General features: G+C 38.2%; 1 protein-coding gene across 1 annotated transcript in view; it reads left to right on the forward strand.

The window, feature by feature from the left end:
• Window positions 1–22,634, forward strand: part of TRIO (trio Rho guanine nucleotide exchange factor) — a 253,663-nt gene that overhangs the window by 87,663 nt on the left and 143,366 nt on the right. Inside the window, exons 7-9 of the mRNA XM_074899531.1 lie at window positions 9,666–9,857; window positions 13,213–13,344; window positions 17,162–17,392. Coding sequence (XP_074755632.1) covers window positions 9,666–9,857; window positions 13,213–13,344; window positions 17,162–17,392 — 555 coding nt within the window. The remainder of the gene's footprint in view (window positions 1–9,665; window positions 9,858–13,212; window positions 13,345–17,161; window positions 17,393–22,634) is intronic.

The raw sequence follows: 22,634 nt of genomic DNA on the forward strand, positions 1-22,634 counted from the left end.
AAGACATGAGTAGAGAAGGTACATTTTCTTCTTTTGCAACTCACCTAAGTTTGCAGAAGTTTTTTAAAAAATAAAAATCAATATGAACTCTTTTCAAGAGTAAACCAAATGCTGGGGAACTTTGTAATTAAGTTATGTAACATCATATATGGAGGTAACTGACCATTAGGTTTGGAAGGTACAGGTTCACTCCACAGGCACAGGGAATTTCCTTTATGGAGTACCTCATTGTTGTTGCTCATTCCTCTGCTTCTGAAGCAGAGCAGAAAGAAACTCACAGGATAGGTATCACTGATGTGAGTTTTGGAACTTAGTAATTTTGAATGGCCTTGCAGGCAATTCTTGGGCTTCCACTGTAAAGGTTAAATTCTTCATCTGTCAGCTTGTCCTTGTATTAGTCACTGTTGTCCTCTTTTCTTCAAATTGGATGACTTTCCTCCCCCCTCCCTTCCATACTGTTCAGAAGCTGTCAACAGTAGAAAGCACTTGAGTGATGTAGCATAATCTCTCCTGCTCTGTTTTTACTGTTAGTCTTTTGCTGTTAATCTCTTGTTTTGCCTATAGTAGTCAAATGCATTAATTAGAGGATTTTTTTTTTTCTCAGCCTGTACAATGATTTCTTGAGGCATGCAAGGAGCAGCTTAAATTTCGGGCAAATTAAACAGTCCAAATATTCAAAAGGGGAAAAACAAGCTGCAGGTTTTTGATGTGTTTTTCTATCATAGCCCTGCAAGAAAGTGGTTCTTTGGCACAGATTAGAAAAATACAAATTCAAAACGATCAGTCCCTGGTTTTGGTTTAAGCAGAGTTCAGATTTTCTGGGGTTTATTTGGTTAAATGGCAAAGGCCTTATAATATAGATCAGGGGGAAAGATTAAACTGAATGTGACATTAAAAAAAAAAAAGTGAACTGATTAAATTTTGGCAGGCTGGAAAAATGCTTAAACTCCTGCAAGCATGGTCAGCTTCTTCCTGACCACTCTTCACATACACTCTGCTTAAGCTACTGTTTGGTCACTGTTACTGTTAGTGTAACACTTCAGTAACCAGAGAGTTGATTTAAGATCTCTTATGTGAATGCTCTAACACTAGAGATGGAATGTAACTTTTAACCATCTACAACCATACAAATTTATTCAATTGGATGGGGTAGAGGAAGGAAGAGTGGCATCTATGTATAATGCAGGAGATTTTGATGGCTTTTCATTGTGGCCCTAATTGGACCCTAATAGATCTTGCTTTCCAGGCAGTTTACTTAGGCTCACTTTAGGTGGGGAAGGGCTGGTCAAAGGATAAATGCTGCCCAAGCAGCTAAATGCAACCTTTTGCACTTGCTCACAGCTTAACCCTGATAATTGACGTTGCAGCTGCTTTTCCCAACGCATTGTGGTTGCTGCAGGGCACATGCTCCCTTCACAGCAGGTGCTACCCTCTGTCAATGGCTGGCTCTCCTATCTCCCCTTCCTTCCCAAGTAGCAGCTTGGCTTTTGGTGAGGTGCAGGAGGGCAACTTCTGCAGCTGCTTATGCCAGACTGGGGTGCGAAAGAGTGACGGCCTTTGGGTGAGATGCCAAAATTTTAATCTAGTCTTCCAGTCTGAAGTGAGCCACCTGGATGTAAGCCATTGTGAAAGCTACTTAGTTCCTGTCATGAACAGGAGTTGGTTACATCAAGGACAAAGAGGATTTGCTGAATATTTTTTTTTTTCTCCTTGTAATGGCTTTCTGCCATTTTAAAAATTTGATTTTCAGTATTATAGCACAAAGTAATTGGAAATTTAAACCAAATGTTGCAAAACAAAAAGGTGAAGAATACATTGGGGGCGGAGATTTAACTGTACTTTCAGCAGCTTCATTAGCAAGCAGTGTGTTTAGGAATCTTGTGTATTGAGTATGTGATAGGCTCATGTGGTTACACTTCAGGGTAACAGGAATAAGTTCATGCAAGTCATAGGCTTAATACACAGACTGGTTCTCACTGCAGTCACACTGTTCCAGAGAAAAGCTGGATAGGAGCAGTGATGTGCATGGGAGGTGGTCATATGTTTGAGTAGCATTGCTTTACACACAGGTTGATGTGGCTCTCTGAAAAATAGTTCACTTGTGCAGCTGTAGGTGTGTGACCTGATGAATTGAAGCATCTGTGCACTGATAAATGCAAGCCTGTGTCTTTATAGGTCGAGTAGATCCCATGTTCCCAAACTGTGGGGAAATATAAACTCACAATGATTCTCCTCTCTAAAGATGAGGATGGATTTTCAGGACAATTTAGAAGGCCTGCTTTCAGCAACAGTAAATTGCTGTTGTCAAGTCCTGAGATTTATTTGAGTTAAGCAATACTCAGTTTCAGTTTGAAGTTCCTCTTTGGGTGACTAAATGAATGCTTCACTTCTCAAAACAAGTTTTTAGTACCTTTTAAGGGAGAAACTTGCAAATAATGCATCATAGGCGTAACAAATACAAAAATTATCTGTCAAGTTTTTGAACTGGGAAAACCAAGTACCCATGTTGATATGATCAGTCAGTCTTGCATGCAAGAGTGGGAAAGACTCATGCTGTGTCTGTCCACTCTTTTTCCTGCCGTTTTCTATATGCCTGCTGGGACACAAGGGAAACAAAAGCAATCATATGAAATATGGGTGAAGAGGATGTTACCTACTTGAATATTTTCTTGTACTCTTCTTGCTAGACCAAATGGCCTTGCTTTTCATTACAGTTTAACTGTGTTCCTCACTGCACTGGTGCACAGAGTGTTGTAGGCGAAGGGAAACTTCCTTTGGAGAAAGCTGACACTGGCTGCTATTAAAGGGCATGCTATGACTACTGCTTGTCTCAGGGCTGATAGAATCATCAGTAGAAGATATGTTTATTAAGCATAATCAAAAAGTCTTCTAAGCATATTGCGAAGTTGATGAATGTTCTCAGAACAGACTATTTGCATGTACTAAACCACTTTATGAAGGTAGTAATCAAATAATTAATATCCAAAAAGAGAGTGCAGAGATGAGCACTAGTGAGCGTTTTGGGAGGTTAAAATAAAAGTATGAACACAACAACTGAATATCACTGGATTTACAGAGTTAAAAGTTACAAAGATGTTTTGCTTGGCTTGCTCAAATCAACCCATAGGGATTGGTACAAATGAAAACATCAAGAAGGTCAGGTGAGGTAAATCCAGTTTAGCTGGCAGCTAGTGTGACTTTTTCCTCTTCCTTTGTACTACTGACATATTTCACTCTTGAGATTCTTTTTATTTTAAATATATATTTTTGTAAACATACAGTGTTGCCACTTGAGATAGAATTCACACAGTGCTTAAATCTAAACTCCCCTGGGTCCTCTGAGACTTAAGCAAATGAGAATGAGACCACGGGTTGTGAATCGTTCATTCTTTCTCAGATTGCTTTGAAATGTAGATTTTCATAACAGACCTTGTGCAGAATGGTAGTAAGATAGCTCTTCTGTCTTGGCGGGGGGGGACATCTCTGGTTTGTGGATCTTGGTGGTTTGTTTGTTTGTTATATACTTTTTTAAACTAATAGATTGCTCAGGTGGGCCTTTCAGTAAAAATAAATAGAAGTTAAATGGTGAAATCCATCAACTGTCTAACCAATCTAAGATCCCAGATAGACAAGATAAAGACTCTAAATGGGCATGGAGTGGTAGAGTAGGTAAAATGTAATCAGTCAAGGTTTTGGGAGTTCTGAATAACCATAGTTTAAACAAACAGTGGGTTTGTGATGTTCTTGCAGTTCAGGGTCTTCACAGCTGTGGATCCAGGTCGTACTGGGAGGATGTTTTTTGAGTGTACATCTGTAAGGGAATCTTTCTGGTGCAGGAGTAGTTGATGCTTAGATGCAATGTCTGGGTGCCACCAACCTGAGAAGAGACTAAAAAGTCAAAATGAGTTCAGGCTATTTACAACTTCTGAGGAGCACTCCAAAATTAACAAGATGAAATAGAATAGTCTAGATGTGCAATCGTTAAGAAGGAGGAAGTAAATAAAATTATTTTAAAAAGCAGTCAGCTGGTAAGGTTGTTAATACAGCAACAAGTATGTTCATGTCAATGGATCATGAACTAAAGGTGACAGTGGTGTTACTGCAAAGATGCAAATCTTACTTCATTCTTGATATTTACTGGGGGTGCTGAACTCAGTATTTGTAAAGAAATTGCTCTGATTCAGTTGGTCCTACTAGAGAACTAGCTCCAGTTTAGAACCCCATACTTAATGTTGTAATGGGGAACATCCAGATGAAAAATCATATGGCTGTAAGGAGAGGTTGAAGGCATGGGTACTTACTATGAGAAAGTGAAGGCAAGTGAAAAGTAAGAGAGGGAAGAAGGTGGTGTTGGTGTTGGACTATATAGTCTTGCAGTAAGATTCCCCAGGTCTACCATAAAAAATGTAGGAAAGAGATGATAAATTTGAGGAAAGTTACAGTGAAATATAATTTCACTTGTTTCAGTGAGGATTGCAATGGTTAAATAGTTACCTGAGAATATGTTGAGGATCCTTGTAGTTGAAGAACAGGTTAAACACTTTCCTTAATTGTAGTCTATATGTTGCTGAGTTTTACTTACTTTTTTTTTTTTCAAGGGAAGAGTTCAGGTGATACCTTTAGTTTTTCTGCAGCCCTCCTCTTTGAAATTTGGATTCCTGAACTGAGAGTTTTACTGTTGCTGCAAGAGCAAGAATAGAAGAGATGTTAGAAAACATTTAAATCATTAAAGCAGATGTTATTTCATACATTAATGCTACACCTTGTCTTGGTGGCCATTTGTATGTGAAATGGCAGATGATTTGGAGATTCCATTGCTAAAATATTTCCATCACAGATGAGTAGTTCAAGCTCACTACAGTCTATATAGAGGTGTCAGTTATGCTGCTTATGAACCATGTCACTGAGGTGGTTGTGTTTAACACTGAATGCTTAATAGTCTCTGTGTTAGAACACTAGTGTTTGAAATCTTAAGAGCTAAACAAACATTGTCTAAATGGGTCTGGGAAAATCAGGAAATAAAATGGAACCGTCAGGGCATCTGCCAGCTTTGTTTTGTATTGAGTGTGATAGAAGTTCAGTTAAGCTGGCAGGCTGTCACCTATACTTTCCCCTACGTACTTGTCTTTCAGGCACACACCAAAGAATGACACAGTGCACTACAGCTTGCGTTAGGCTACTAATTTGTGTTGCCTTGCTGAGCAATACTTTTTTTATAGTGCTTTTATTTTTTTCCCCTTTAGGGAATAATTCTGCAATGAGGAGCTTTCAGATATTGTAAGGTGTCTTTTCAGCTTCTGGCTAAAGGGTATTGTGAGAGAAAACAATTGTATGAAGTATGTTTGTGTACTTGCTATAGGTACTGTAATGCAGTAACTTGAATTGTTCCTTTCTTAGTTGTTACAGTAGTCATGTGTAACAATGAAAGAAACAGTATCACTTTAACCTTTCACTTTTTAGACATTTGATACACATTTGGAAGCTGCAGATGTTTCATACAGATTCGCATGATGTAAATGAGATGGCTGAATAAGTCTTTAACAGTTATTACCTGGTAGCTGTTGCTTCTTTAACTAAAACTAGTGTGTAAATCCATTCAATAAGACACCAGTCCCTGGGGAATGAGCACTAGTTTACTTGGAACAACGCTTCCCAAGCAGTGCACAAAATATGCATGCAATAGTGACAGCAGACTTGCCTGTCCTTTTTAGAAAATGGAACAATATTTGTTAACCTTCAAGGATCAGTTAAAGACAGTCCAATTGTAGTGAGTTACTATTTGAGATCCTTTTCCTCCTTAACTAAATCTGTTTCTTTTGGGTCATTGCATTCTAAAATACTGAAACTTAAACCTCTAGTAGATATATCATGGAGAGAGGGATATGATAGTTGGGAGAAAAAAACAGTTGATGATATTGCACTCTTTTGTTTTTGAGGAAAGGAATGTGGTATACATAGCTTGGAAAGTGTTCAGTGTATTAATTCGCATTCATACTGCTACAGGGGATGTTCTTCCACACTTGTGAAGCCAGATTGCCATGGGAAAATAGATACATTTTAACCACAACTGAGTTTTTATTTGTTTAACTTCACATTTATGGTGCTCTGTCCTTCATATCTAACTGTCATGCCAGAATTTTCAAAATTCCTTTATTATGATACACAAACAGTTCAAATGGCAGTCTAATATAGCCTTTATTCTTTTCTCTTTTGGCACGTGTTTATTCACACCACTGCAAAGACATGTAATGGCTTTCTGGATTAATTTAGCAGTCTTGTATTTATGCTACATACACTTTAATAGGCCTGAATGTTCTCCAGTCTTTTAAAATTTGTTGGAAATAGCAGGTCTTTTCCAGTTGTTTGGATGTGCTTAAGAGGAGAGCATAGATGTGTGGTATAACCTAAAAAATGAAAAGCTAGTATTGTACAGGAAGGAAAAACAGCCAGCACAACACTGCTATGCTCAGTTTTATTAAGTGGACCAGCTGAGGTGTAGGCTGTGTTAGGTATGCTCCTGCTTGCATATGTGCATACAGTTACAATTAATAGAGACCTGTGCCAGTTACCATTCTGATGAGTCAGCACAGCAAAGCCTGGAGGAACTGCAACGCTTGCTCCAGCCAGCCAGTGTCAGACTCTGGGCAGTGGCTTGATGCCAGCAGGTAATGGTTCCACCTCAGATACTTAGTGTCTGCATGGTGCTGGGTGTCCACATGCCAGCTTTCTCCCCTGACCTCTCTTACTGGCAGAGATATAGTCAGATTTTGGTACAGGCTGCCTGTCACATCTCTCTGTATGGTAATATAACCATACAGTTCTTGAGCAAAACCAGAAGGTTTTGGTGTTCTGTCACTTGTTAATCTGTGACCTTTGCTGAGGCTGCTTGTGGTCAGTTCTATTCCCCCTGGCTCACTGGACTCAGTTTCTCAATTCTTGATCAGGGAAGGTTGCAATGCTGCTGCTGAGAGGTAGCTAAGTGCTCTGTGACATTTCCTGTATACTGGTATTCCAGAATGCGTTGTGTGAACAAGAGGCAAAAATATTTCTTTGAAGAATGTCGAGATTTTCATAGTGTTGTTGTCTTCCCAGCTGTTGTGTGATAGTATTTGGCAGTTTGATCCGACATGTAATTTTTAGGACATAGGTAAGAACAAGTGCAGCTAACAGAAGTAGCCAAAGGATGCAGCAGTTTGTGCTGCAGAAAGGGCCAGCAACTCTGCTCAGAACAGCAAACTTCCTTAGCAGTGATGGTGATGCCCCCCAGGGCACAATCCCCAGATACTGCTGGACCGGCTATCCCTGTAACATTAGAGGCCTCAATCTAGGAGGAGGATGCAGCTCAGAAGGTCCAGGGCTGCAGGGAATGCCTGTGTCTTTTTTGCCAAGACTGGGACAGCAGGAGATGGTTTCATTGCCCCTAGGAGGTGTTATTAGGGATTTGTGTCACCAAGTAAGGGAACTGCAGGAGGAGGTCAGCAGTCTGCACAGCATCAAAGATAATGAGATTGACCAGATCTTTTCCAACACTCTACAGCTTCAAGAGCCCAAACTACCAACTGTTCTGAAGGGAGGAGGGTAAGGCAGAGCCTGTGCCTGTCTGTTTGGGAAGTGGAGACTCCCATGATAATGAAGGTTGGAAGATAATTGCTTCTGGCACTAGGAGGAAGGTTGCTGCTCCACCTGAAGATTTGCAGCTACAGAACAGATTTATTGACCTCATGGCTGATGAGGAGCTGGGAACTGTCAAATAAAGCATCTGTGCCATCTGAGTCTGAGGCACACAGGAGCACCAAAAGGAAGAGGCGAATGATAGTAATGGGAGACACTAGGGAACAGAGACACCCATCTGCCAATCTGACTCATTCTCTGTGGAAGTTGGCTTCTTTCTGGGGGCTCAGGTTTGGGACATTGTGGAAAGACTGCCAAAGCTTGTCCAGCCCTCAGACTATTGCCCTCTGCCTCTCTTCCATGCAAGCACCAGTGATACTGCCAGGGGTGACCTGGAAAGTTTCAAGCATGACTACATGGCTTGAGAGGCCATGGTCAAGGGCATGGGAACCCAGGTGGTTTTCTTCTCTGTCTTGCTGGTGAGAAAGTAGATGGATCCTGCAGGTCAACAACTATTTACACAGCTGAAGTTGGCAACAGAATTTTGGTTTCTACAACCATGGGACCCTCTCTCTGCGGATCAAGGATTGCTGTTTGACTAAGTGGGGCAAAAGTATCTTTGCCAGCAGGCCAGACAACCTGACAAGAAGAGCTTTTAGGATAAGAATGGTGGAAGAGGTAGAAGAGGACCAACAATCAAGTGAGAAGTGGTGAGCTAGGTTGGAAAGCAAAGGGTTCGCTGTGATGTGAACAAAAGGGACACTGTAATCAACAAAACAGGGCTGAACTGGGGTTGCTCCAAGTGTACACATACAGGTTAGAGTTTTCCTGCAGGACAGCATTATCTGGAAAGCTCTCATTCCCTTTCTGGGAAGTCACCATGACCAAGTTCTTCTATGAAGTACCTGTAGGGCATGTGTGCCTTGTTCAAAGAGAGACTGAGAGAGCTGGGATTGGTCACCCTGGGTAAAGGAACGCTTAGGAGGGACCTTAGGTATACAAAAATACAAGTATCTGATGGGAGGGAATAAAGAAGACAGAATCAGACTTTGTTTCATGGTATCCAGGAACAGAACAAGAGGTAATAGGCACAAGTTGAAATACAAGAAATTACATTTAAACATAAACCCCACCAGAACAGGTTGCCTAGAGAGATTGTGGTCTCTCTATTCTTAGAGATTCTCAAAACCCCACTGGACATGACTTTGTGCAACCTGCTCTGATTGAACATGCTCTGAGCAGGGGTGTTGGACTAGATGATCTCCAGCCTCAACAATCCTGTGATTCTAAGAACTTCATTCTAGATGTATGAGAGTTAGTCCAGTTTGAAGAAGTGTCAACTCAGCATTATATACACGTAGCTCTGGAAGAGCTACTCAAAAACCTTCTGGTGGCAAAGTTGTTTTCTTTTTGGCTTTGCAGGAATCAGAAACTTTTGATTGAAAATTAGAGTGACTAAGAGCCATCAGTGAGTAATGTCTGTATGCTAGAGAATTTATTTGTCTAGTTTTCAGCACTAGCTCTGAGGCAATATAGTGGCAGGAAAATAAAAACTGAATCTGTTGAACTCCTTAGAACTCAGAGTTCTGTATTTTGTTACTTAAAAAGTAGAAATACTTTCAGAAGTTGGTGTAAAGATTTGTAGAGTGATGTCGCACACATGCATACCATGGATAGATCAAGTGCTTACTAATTATACTTTGATTTTCCTATAGTGTGTGTGTCTGTCTTTTTGAACGTCTCTAAATGGCCTTATTGAGGCTGTTGCAAAATATGGTTAGCTCTTCATTGTAATAATGGATCGTCAGATGATATGACTGCTTAAGCTGACTGTTAATGTTAGCTTGGGACTCACTGGTCTTTTCAAGTTGTCCTTCTCCTTTGTCAGTAATACAGATAGGCTGTTACATTATACACCTAGATTTGCACAAATTTGGCAAATAAAGCCAGTCTATTAAGCAGTACTGTAATAAAGAAGAATTTTATAGAAGTATACGTCTGTATTTAAGTGGTCTGCTAGCTTCCACTAATTTTTCCTTCCTTTTCCTCCATAGAATGTGTATGTAAACATAAACCGCATCATGTCAGTAGCAAATCGCCTGGTTGAGTCTGGCCATTATGCTTCACAGCAAATAAAACAGATTGCTAGTCAGTTGGAGCAAGAATGGAAGGCATTTGCTGCAGCCTTGGATGAACGTAGCACATTACTGGATATGTCCTCCATCTTCCATCAGAAAGCTGAACAGGTTAGTGAATGGGGAGGACACCAACAAGTTTCCCTGCTGGAATGGTGAGTTGTACTGTTTGCTTTTGATTGAGACAGAAGTACGAAACAGTGATTGAAAAGGTCATCAAGAAGGCCAGAGCATTTATTTCTGCTGATTTCAGCTGATACTCAAACAAAAACTTGTTCTCAGGACAGCCCACAGTCCTTACATTCTCCACAAAATGCCTTGCTCCTGTCAATGCGAGATAAAACTTAGCCAAATTAATTATGTGAATAAAAATTAAGTGGACATAAATGCTTAACTATATGAAGCTTTTAGGTTAAAAGGAATGAATAAAATTAGTATAGTTAGTATCAAAATAACGTCTTTCCTACATCCAGAAATTATCACTTGTTCTATTGTCCTCACCACTCACCCCAGTCAGTCCTTGAGTGTCAAGATTCAACTCGAAGTAATTGCTTTTAGAAAACTAAGTTGAACTGGCTTGAAAGTTAAGAAGCTAATAAACTCTTTTCTGAATCTGAAATTGTGGTGGGAGATGTTTACTTAGTATCCCATAAGAGATTCCTCCTATATTAAACAAAAATTTTAGCTTTAGGCCTATACCAATTATTTTAATGAAGTCATTAACAGTGTGTAACTGCCAGAGAAGAGGTAAATGTAGGGGAAATAGGAATAAATATCCCCAAGTTAATAGACTTGATGGTTTTGCCTCAAGGGAATTCAGTTCTGAAGGAGTTGCTATGTGTGTGCTGTTGAGTCACCCATTGATATTATAGAATGTCTGCTCTGTATGTGTCTGGTGAATTTGGAGAGCAGAGATTCTTGGGTGGTTATAGCTGACTGAAGCTCTCTTGTCCTGTATGGATGCTGTAGATACTTATCTTTCCATTTGCCTTGCTAAATTGGATCCAAGAAAAGGTCTCATTTCTGATATAACTTTAATTTGGAATAAATGAAGAAATCACTTGGGGGTTGATAAGAGCAGAAATAGAAGGAAGCAGCCCACTTTATTTTAACAAGGTTTTTTTTTTTCAAGATGTCTACTACACAGATACTCAACTTCATAAATGTCCAGAAATTAGAAATGTGAATGTATTAAGATGGGAAGACACATTGCTTTTCATTGTTAGTGGTGCCATTGGTTTAACTGTCCTTAGACAGACTAAAGTATATAAACTGATGCCACTATAATAAATATTTTCAGCAGACTTTACATAAGGGCAGCATAAAAAGGAGAGGAAGGAATTGTTTTCTGATACAGAAGTCACCAACCAGCTTGAAGCATTTGACAGACACAGTGTGGTACCTTACCAGTATTGATCCTTTTCTAATTGCTTGGGTTATTCAGGTTTACATTTAAACACTGTCAGCCATATGTGTAGGGGAGAGATGGTGAAACATAAACAAATAGGTATACCCTGACTCAAATGCTGTCCTTTTTCATAAGAAAATGATGTTCATTAGAAGCCAGGGGAGTAAATTTTGTCTGTGTGTGCTGGGCAACTATGATAAGGGTTGGTGTTACCTTCCTCAGCACTAAATGTAAGTGTAAACAGGAGGAGAGAAAAGAATGAGAGAAAATAGTGCAGTATCTGCTGGGATTAATTTACTTTTTAATTGCTCCTTCTGTGGTTTTAATTTTATGATTAACTGTGATGGATTGTCCTAGTTGCTTTGTTAGATACCTGGCTGTGATATATTAGCTGTTTCATTAACAGTGGAGAGTGAGTTCAAGGAAAGAGGGTTTGGGATGAGAGGAATGACCCCTTTAGAGACTGGTGATGCTTGACCTACATAAAAGGATGATTGAAAAATAAGCAGCCAAAGAACTAAAACACCCTTCTTGAATGCATGTGTTCCCCTTCAAGTGACAGGTAGTGTCACTACCTACTGTCAGACACAGTGAAGACTGCACCCAGCTATCAGTGCCTGCTGACTGGTGCAAGAGGTGTAGCTCTCTGGTTTCGTGTGGAGCTGCTTTCAGTGTTCAGTGCTTAACATCAATGATTTTAAAATTGTCCTTTGATGAAACGAGAATTAAATAAGTATCTTAAGTATCACCCTTTCTCCCAGCTTTCAAACAGTAATGGAGTACCAGAAATGGTCTGTGGATTACTTTTTCCTCAAAAGACTATGTGTGCTCCAGGAATTAAGATACATATGATGACAGAAATGGCTTGGTCTCTTAAAACTGTTAAGACTTGAACTTGACATGAATAGAGGACAAACGTACTTTAAGATAGCACGTCTGCTTGGCTGTACTACGTTTAACAGCTATGAAAACTCCTAGAAAAACAGATTCTGTTTTCCTCTATCCTTTTCTAGCATAACAAGGGTATAAAATTCTTGACCCCTAGCTGTCAAAAATAAGTTGACAGAACTTTCACTGTGCATGCGGCTATGTTGGCAGTTTCTTGTCTGTCAAGACAGCTTAAGCTTCAGAGATAACTTAAATTGTCTGCAGAAGAGATTCTGTTGCAGTATCCTCAATTTCCCCTGAAAGGCTTGACTTGAGCAGCTATGCTGACATAGCTGTGTGCTCAAAGTTCAGTGTTAGTCCTAAGAGATGCCCGCTTAAGTTGTAAATCCCTTACATGCTTGCTGCTGTAGTAGCTTGCCAAATGGATTTACTGCTTCTCTCTGTGTAGATGGTAGTGCTGTGGGGACTGAGATGTGAAGTTCTTGTGCTCTAACATTGTTTTGCCTCCTTGATGATCTCTTACCAGCAAAAGGCAACTATGGAGTGTTTCTGTGAACAGTTGACCATTAATTCCTTTTGTGTGTGTGTGTGCATGGGCACACATGTGCAAAGTAACTTGGTTTCCTCTGAAGACTTAAAAAGGGTGAGGTGATACCTCATGATACAATGAGTATCTGCACAGGCAGTTAATGGGTAAGAGCTGAGGGTCTGGACTTGAAAGCTGTACCCTGTTTTACCTCTTTGTGTAGACAAGATCTTAGTTGGCTTTCATGCACATGAAATAGCAGGTGCAGGGTGAAGTAAACTTTTTCTTAGTTGCAAAGTCAAGAAAAGGAGGAAGAGTAAACTTGAAGCATCAGTATTGCCAACAGTTTAATTGGTTCTGAAATCTGCCAACATACAACTAAGCCTGCCTGCTTGTGAATGGCTCAAAGAGTTCAATATAACTAAAAGCCCAAGTATAGTCAGACTTGAATATTTGTTTCTGTTCTGATGTAAGTTTCATTTTGGTCAGTTGAGAGAGAAATAGATTAGACATTTTTCCCTTAAAAAAAGTCTCTTCAGTGGCTGTCACACAGATGCCAGTTCTTTTGTATATTACCAACATGTGTGTACTTATTGATAGAACCCAAAATCAGGCAGAATGTTGTTGTTTTTTTCCTGTTGCAGTACATGAGCAATGTGGACTCATGGTGTAAAGCCTGTGGTGAGGTAGAGCTTCCCTCAGAACTGCAAGACTTAGAAGATGCTATCCATCATCATCAAGGGATATATGAGCATATTACCTTGGCTTACTCTGAGGTAAGTGTCTTGTTTGTTTCCTTAGGTTGATGACTTGATAAAATAGTATAATGTTAAGTTTGGATCATTAACTGGCATCACTTGTTGCATAGCGCATTAGTTGGAACCTCAAGTGCCAGGTCCCTTTTTTTAGTACACTGGATTTCGGTACTCTTGGTCAAAAATTAAATGTTGAGTCTCACCCTTAATCTTCTGAAAGAAATTTAAAAAGCAAGATGGACCTATGTGTGGCACAAACAACCTTTGCAATTTACTAAGTATTTTTTCATTTACATTTGCACATTACTGCCTCTTAATAGCAGTATGTTACTATTGTTTAAACACTTACTTGAAGGGAAGCTAGCTGGGTATTCTTTGGGAAAGTATTATGTTGGCATGGATTGCTTTAAGTGTGTTTTGAAAATCCATCTCTGAAATTGCCTCACACAAAAAGCTTAACCATCAAAGGATGTCACTTGACAAGCCGGAAGGTAATATACTTAGTTCTGCCAACCTCAAAGACACTTAAATGAGCCAGCATGCCTATGTAGTCAGCAATTGTAAGATTAGCATATCCTGTGCTGCTGCTCTAATCTTGGATTCTGCACACAATGAAGTAATAATATTTCTTAGTATTTCTAATAGTTGTGTGTACAACTTAAGATAAAATGCTTATTCTGAAGGTGGCCTAGAAAGCGATGACTATAGTATCATTTTTCTTCAAATTTTGAGTTCTTTCATGTGCTTTAGTTAGCTGAAGTGAGAAAAATCAAATGGTTATTGACTTCACTGTTAGCTAACAGGGATTTTCCGTACTTCCTGTTGAGCTTTTTTGCTTTCTTTTTCCAGGGTTGTCCTCATCACAGGGTAAAACTATTTTTGCTGTTAAATTGGACTGATGTTATTCTAGATTAAATAGAGCAGTTTCTGTTCTCATGAAAGTTTGTGTAAAATTATGTATTTGATTAAATCATGGTAAAAAATGATCAGTGGACATGGGATATCTTAGGCTACAGCTTGTACCTTCTTTTAAAAGGAGGTCATGGGGGACTGAATTAATGGTTGTTATTTATACATTACATTAATGATAAAACTACTTTCTGATGAACCAGCTCTATTATGGGCAACTGAATCTTAGAGCCTGCATAAACTTTATTACCATGAATCAGATGCCCAGAGTTCACATGAGTTGTTCTTTTGTGTAAAATACACACTGGTATCCCCATTCCTGGTATGTGACACTTTGATATGTCAGCTGATCTAATGACATACTGAAGCTGATGGTGATGAAACTTGCGATTTTACTACGCAAGCCTGTTTTAACTCATTCTTGAGGGCATGTTTTGTAGGAAGGTTTATTTTATTTATTATAACCTCTCTACATAGGGAGGATCCCCTTGTAAAACTAAGGGACAAAGACATAGCATGTTTGTAGTACATTTTCGTGAAGAGAGGCAGTCTGGGGTTCATGTTCCCTGAGAATGCAGCGAGGAAAAAGACGGCTAGGGCTCTCTAGAATAATGATTATATAGCACTGAAGTTAAAGTAGTGGGATTTTTTTTTTTTAATTTGGGTTTGTTTGTTTTGGATTGGGGGGGGGGTTGTGTTGTTTTTTTCTTCGTCAGTGATGTGGCTGGATTAGAGCTTGCTGTTAAGTGTAAGTACTGTGGATTACAGTGTTAAATACTGTTTGCTTCCTGGTGATGCTTCCTGGTGATGCATAATGAAAATAAATTAGATGGGTAGATTATAGGATTGCTCTGGCAAATACCTTGAAAATTTATTTAGGATTTCAAAGCTGTGGCTTTTGACTTTGGGATAGCTAGAGATTTTGACAAAATCTTCATTGGAACTGCTCAAAAAAATCCCCAAACAAACATTAGATGCTTTTTTTCTGGTTTCAGGTCATTACTTCTTCCCATCTGGTAAAGCAATAGCTTTGTCTTTAGCAACCAGAATTGGTGCAGAAATAATAGATGTATGTGTATGTACAAGTCATGTTCTTCCTCTGGACAGAAGGTTTTATTTTGCCTTATTTAAACATGCATTTCTCTTTGAAGATTGATGGAGTTGTCTTTCTGTGTAAAGATACTGAAGAACTACTACTTATCATTGTTAGATGTATGACTTCATTTCTGTTATATCATGGATCTTCTTTCCTTTTGCGATAAATGAACAGAGGGAGGAGAGAGAGGAACACTGTAGAAATTACAACACTTTGTCATTCATTTTAGATTACAATATCTTGACAACATGACTTGGTTGCAAAGTAGAAGGCAGTAATTTTAAGAGAGTAAATTCTTTTAGGAAGAGAAAGTCTGATTTCACTGAGGATAATTACTGTATATTACTAGAAAATAACTTGTTAGCTTACAAGCTTAGATAACTGGTGTGCTTGAAAATCGGATAGTGGTGCCTTAAATGAACTTACATATATATATAAAAATGAAGTTATATATCTCACTGAAATCTTAAGGTAGTCATGCACTGGGAATGAAGAGAATTTTACTGTCTTAACTTCAAAGAGGAAATGTGCGTGGTCATTTGTTTGTAAAGCTAATAAACTAATCGGATGAAGGGGCTCTCACAATTAAAATTATTTTTTTTCCCCCTAAATTTCATGGACTCTGGATAGGTAATAGAAGTCCATTATAATGAAATATTTGAAAGACTAGTATTAGATAACTTCTTTGGATACAGAAAAGAAAAAAAAAATCATCATTATAACTACTACTATGGACTATACTGTTTTTCTTCCTGACTTGACATTATAGGAGCTACTTTTCCAAGTGAGCTTCATCCTCTATGTTGATACTTACTACTAAAATGTAAAAGCTTAAATTGGAATTGAGAAATTAACTCAATTGTAAACTAATTATTAGAAAATACTTTTTCTTCAGATTTGTTTGACTACTGAATAGCAAATTTAAAATGTGCCTAGATTTAATGAAAATTGTTGAAAATAGCCACTGGGGGAAGACCTTGATAAATTTTCCGTTTCTGACATGGTGTTGATTTGATGGATTCAGTCTATTGTTTACAGTTTAGTCTTGTGGTTTCAGATGAATTCTTCCTGCCTGTTAGATTAACTATTAGAGTAGTTCTTTACAGATAGCTGAATGATATTGAATTGTTACAGTTCTATGAGCTTCATGCTAAAAATGACAGAATACTTAAAAGCCAATGAAAAGTCCCTTGGTAAGTGATAAATGTTAATAGTGGCCAGATAAGATAGTATTGTTCCTTTTTAACTAGCATGGAAGCTATATCTGAATATTTTTCCTGTGGTTTGAATCAGAGAAGATGACAATTAGAAATTGCTAATGTTTCTTGTCAGCATCAGTAGTTTGTATCTGTTGGTCTAAGTGTATTCACCAAATTAATATATAACCTATAGAAAGTAACCTCCCTGTCCACCTTTACAGCAAATGGAAAGATGTTCCTAGAATGATAATTCTGGACAAATACTTAATTTTGGGTGCTTTGTTGACTAGAGAAAGAGGTGAAGAATATTTATTCTAAGTTAGGCTTAACCTGTTAAAGTGATTTTATGTATTTTTTTTTTTTAAAGGAAAAGCATTCTTAAGGTAATGAAACAATTGAAAGGCTGTTATTTAGAAGGGTGCTACTTCTTAAAATCATCTTACATAGAGGGAGAATATACTTCTTTTTTCTGTAGCAGCTGCATGTAATTATGCCTGGAATAAAAAAAAATCTTAATCACTGCTCCCTTAGTACTTAAAAAGACATCTAAAATGGGGAGAGGGGGTGGTGAATGCAATAATAGTCTGACAGCTTTTGGCAAGACAAGTAATTCTTCATCCTTTCTGGTGGTCAGGTGAGCCAAGATGGAAAGTCACTGCTTGACAAACTTCAGAGACCTTTGACTCCTGGAAGTTCTGATTCCCTCACTGCTTCTGCCAACTACTCAAAAGCAGTTCATCATGTTCTGGATGTCATCCATGAAGTACTGCACCACCAGCGCCAACTGGAAAATATTTGGCAGCATCGAAAGGTCCGCTTGCACCAGCGGCTTCAGCTATGCGTTTTTCAACAGGATGTTCAACAGGTAGGTTTTATTTCATGTTGTCTAAATTCCATTGTACTCTGTCAACCTGTGATTTGAAGCTGGTTGCATTGACAGGTAAGTTTCGATTGCTAAACACCACGTTCTTTCCTTTAACAATTGAATAGTTCCATGGGATTGGCTGATTCCAAGTTTTGTGTGTTATCAGAGGATATTAGCTGTTATAGGTACAAACTGTATTTGTGAGTTAGCCCTACTTCAGTTTTTTCTTTTTTTAAAAATTAATTTCTTCATTTACTTTAAGTCAGATAAGATAAAAAAGACTTTTGTATTATAGACTGCTATGCTGAGCTTGCACGGAAAGCTGACATTCACATTCTAGGTAAAATTCTGACTCAAAGTGTCAGAAAGACTTGTAGGAGTAACGTGCAAAAAATAAACAGTACTAATCTGTAACAAATTTTTGGTTTCAAATTCTCAGTGATACTTAACTGACTTAACTGGGTTATTTTAAAACCTGAGAGTAATATACTAAAGAGCTTTAAAAATTACAGATAAGATTACTTTCTGACAATGACATTCTTGAATTAATGTTATTAGTTGCCATATTCTTATTATTATGATGACATCCATAAAAGTTAGTAGTTAAGTACAGGCATTAATATATCTGCCATGGTTTTTAGCTTAAAAAGGTAAAGATGTACAGAAATCCTTTGTTGATAGACTTGTAATAAACAGAAAATGTTTGCCTTAGGCTGCAATTGACAGAGACATTAGTAATTTATCCCTCAGTAGCTCATCTTCATAAAAAAGTAAAGATGGCATTTATTTGCTGATCATGTTCTTTCATTTGAGTGTAAAGGTGTTCACAGATCAGGAACTTCTGAATGGGGTTTTTTGATAGTCAGTCATACATTCTGGTTAAACTAATCTTGTTTCTTCCAAGTTAGTTACACTTTAAGCCAAATTTCTTGTACTTAACTGTTTCAAGAAGATGCTGGATGTGAGCATTTGGGACCAAAATAACCTGGTTTCCATTATTTACAGTAGTTGAAAAAGATACTTCGTTCAGGCAGATGGTGGGGAGAGTGAGCAATCTTGTTAGCTCAACTTTCTTCTATATGCAGTGCCTATCTCTTCATGTAAGTTAAAGAAACAAGTTTTAAAAAAAGCAGTAAATTAAGTGTAAAACTAATAAAACTTTATTACTTAACTTTTGATGTAAGAAGAGGCATATGTTGAAAGTCAGGCAGTTATCCAGCTTCTTAACACTCATGTGACAAAGGATGCAGAAAGGCATTAAAAATGTTAACTGACAAAAAAAGTAAAAGAAAGTAAAGTCAATGTTATGAATGGTCAGAAAGGGCATAGAGGATCAAACAGAAAACACCATTATGCCGTTGTGTAAATCCTAGAGGCTCTTCATCAAGATTACTACATAAATAGTAGCTAGTCAGGAGGGTGCAGTGCTGGTACTTGCATGAGTAGTCAGTGAAGGGCACTTTTCACAACTGATGAGGCACAGTCCACAAATGAATCACCTCTTAAACTTAAAAGGCTTCATAAGGAGTCTTCAGAAACTGGAATTAATACAGTGGTTTCCTTCTCATAGGGGAAAAATGTAGGTTCTCTCAGTGGTAGCCTAGTGCCAGCAAGCGCAGATTGGATCCTTGAACTTTCTCCTCTAGTTTGAATTCAAGTAGAACCTACTTAGGTAACCTAGGCCAAGTGATCTCCTGAGGTTATTTATCAGCTGCATAATTCAAGTTTCAGGCCTATAGGCCAGGCTGCAGGCAGTTTATTTCCTGGGGAAGGTATTCATTAAATGCTACAGAGTCTTACTGTGCTTTTCTTGATCTTTACCTTTATTATCTTGGGAGTCATATAACATTTGTGGGAAGAAACAGAAAAAGGATTTCCTGAGTCATGGCTCTCGAAGTGGAAGAGTTAGCTTGGAGACTGCTTTGTTCTTTGAAGTTGGCAAATAACCCTTCATTAGACTCAAGTCATTGTAGAGTCACCACCAGGTTCTTCAGCAAGAAGCTGGATTTTGGTTTTTTGAGACCTGTCAGCCCTTGAAACTGGTACATTTAACATCAAATAGTCACAGATTTGAAAACAACAAAGTAGAGAGCTTTACATATTTTTATTACTTCCAATATCAAGAATGTGTTATTGAGATCATGCATGTGGATTGTGAGTATACCAGAAGTCTTTAGTATGAACCAGTTGGCTCAAGAGGGTTAATCTATCTAGGCTTACTGTTCAGTACATGCCTTACCTACTGGCTGGAGACATTTCTTTTGTCCTGTTTATGCCTCTAATTTCTCTATATGCTTTGCATTAAGATACCAAGATACCCTCTTGACAATTTGAAGCTGCAGCCTTTGGTGCTAACTCAAATCTGTCAACTACTTTTGATTTCAAACTAGATCTTACGTAGAGTTGCAGCCTCTGTTTGCCATGTTTCTAAGCCCTTCCCTTAATATCTAGTAGTTATCACTGCCAGAGACTGGATTGTCCTTTGGTTTATCCCTGTAATGGCCATTAACATCCACATTGGAGGCCTCTGAAATGTTGCATGTGGAAGCATAGCTCTTTGTTTTGTTACTTTAACTTTCAGATATTGGCTTATTTTAGGCACTGTCTTATAAATCACAATGTGAATTGTGGTTCATGTTCCCTTTTGTAATACAACTTCTCATACTTACATTTCAGTGCAGATCACGCTGTAAGACAATGGTAATTCAACATCCATACCAGACAAATTAATCAAATGGCCAGGAGCAGATGCCTTAAAGATAATGGCAAACACATAATGGTATTTCCCTGGAATAGACTTGCTTTGGCAGATTTTTTTGTAGCTCCCTCAGTTTTGAAAATCCATCAAGGAATAAAAGGGATCTCGAATAATAAGGATTCTTTCTTCTTGCAAAACAAAAAAACAACCTTATCAGATCATCTAATGTATCTGAAAAATGTTACCTCTTCAGCTGAATAATCATTGACACCATTCAGTGCATGAAATGACTCAGTTTTGAGGTATTAGTTAAATTTATATCCAAGACAATTCTACAGTGGTTTATATAGAGCTCCAAAGCAACTTTCTAAAATACTTTAGTTTTTATTTGCACATTGTCTTGGGCTTCTTAGTCTTTATTCAGACCTTAAAAAATTAAATTAAGATCATCTAACATGATTTAGGAACTAGCATGAAAATGTTTTTAACTATTGTCAGTAAAGTTAAATGTGGGGTTTTTTTCATGTCAAACTAAGTGCAGTTCTCTTCCATTGTTTATAGTTAAATTGCACATAGTGGCAAGCAACCAAGTGCATTGTAAGTGAATCTATAACTGTCCTTCAGCATGAGTCTCTGATTTCTTCCTCTTCCCTCTGCTGGCATAGTTTTCTGCTGGATTAATGAAGTAAAATGGTTCATGGAAGTGTTAACTGAGTGAAAGGGCGGTTAACAGAGTGGAAGAGGGAATTGTCTGTGTTGAGCTGGTACTTCATTGTGTGTTACTTCCACCTTAGAAAATTGGTTGTTTTTTTTTTTTCTTCTGCCTTCTATGTTCACTGTTGAGAAAGTGTTTCTATTAGAGCTTTCCAAATCAGCAAAAGCACTGTGGTGCTAGCTCATGTACACCAAGAATCATCTGCTAATTTCTTGGAGCAAGTAATAATTAAAGTAGCGCATTACATATTAAAAACAGCAGTCAAGATGTGAATTACAGCAAATCCGAAATGTGAACTGTGAAAACCTATGACAGTCTTAAACTGAATGAAATTCTGAGTTTAACCTTAAAGAGCAGAATCATGCCAGGAGATCTAGTTCCTGGTTAGTTTTTTACGTTAACACCAAAAAAGAGGATGTTTATTTTAATTAAAATTTTTCTTTTTAAAAAGTCAGGTCATTGGTTGCTGCATTCACTTGTTGAAAATAGCCCTTCTAATGTGAAAAATGCTAATAAAAGTATAATTTTATGCTTAAGAATTAACAAGCTTACCAAGTGGATAATATACGCCAGCCTTTCACCTAAGAAGAGGAGCTGGTTCTGACGATTCTGATAAGAAACAATAAAGCAGACTTGCAGTAGCAGTGTGGGATTTTGTGCTGTGAAGCAATGAAAGGTCAAAGTTGAATGTAAAAGATAATGTTTCTGGCAGAGTGATACTGCTGACGCTCATACGGTGAAAGTTTAGGGTCTAAAAAACGCTCCTGATGGCTTGCAAGCCAGAGATCAGTAAAACATACTTGTAGTAGGTTTTTTTCAAAATGTATGTTTATTAGGTCTTACTGACCTCAGGTGTCTCCTCTGTCCGTTCTGGATAAATGTGCTGTTTCTGCCTGCCTTAAAGATTCTGTCTTTGAGTTTTTGTTGTAACAGTCACTTGTTTCAGTCCTGACTAATGAAGGGCGGGCCTAGAATGCGTGGTGCTCAGCAACAACATAGTGCTGATTTCCCTGGCTGATTCCCTTGTGGCTTTTGGAGGTGGTTCCAGTGTATAGTGGTTCTTTTTGGGAGAGAGTATTTCCACATTTTAACTATCTACAGATTAGGAATGCAGAGATTTCCATCTTCCCCTTTTGAATGTTATGTCAGCACCAAGTAAGTGGTGGAGATCAGAAAAGTGAGTGTGTGCAAAGTTAGTAAAGAGATGGGGGGTAAGGTGTGTGTAAACTAATGTGGGAAAGACTGGTGAAAATGAGCATGCTGAATTTGCAAAAGATCAGATTGTTTACTTATGCAAGCAGCATATACAGAACACATATTTTAGAGCCATGGGCAATGAATTTGTCAAAGCGTAGCTGTCTTTCCACAGTAGTTTCTTCTATCATATATCCAGTATTGGTGCTAGAAAAATAAGCATTTTTCTAGATCCTATATTGGGCATAAGGATGCTTCTGCTGAGGCTGCAGTTAGAGTTGAATTGCATCATTAAAGCAACTTGCTGCAGTGGAGGATAATATTATTCACACTTTCACTGAAAAGTATTGAACCTCTTAAACTCCTATGTATTACTGAACTACCAGGGTGAATTCCATGTGTTTTCAGTATTAGTAGAAGAGTCCTTAGTGGGTTGGTATGACGGTTTCTGTAACTCTGCTAAACAGCCAATATGAGTGCCAGCTAATGTTTTTGTCCTTTGGTCAAAGCGGTATGCAAAAGTTCTCACTGATGGGCAAGAGCATATCTTAACTTTGCCTTTACATGCTGTGAAATTCCCAAATAAAGAGTGCTTCCTCAGTTTTGTTAAGAATCAGGTAAGAAGGCTGAGCACT

The sequence above is a fragment of the Athene noctua genome, chromosome 2, assembly GCF_965140245.1.
Source record: "Athene noctua chromosome 2, bAthNoc1.hap1.1, whole genome shotgun sequence".
In the NCBI taxonomy this organism is placed as follows: domain Eukaryota; kingdom Metazoa; phylum Chordata; class Aves; order Strigiformes; family Strigidae; genus Athene; species Athene noctua.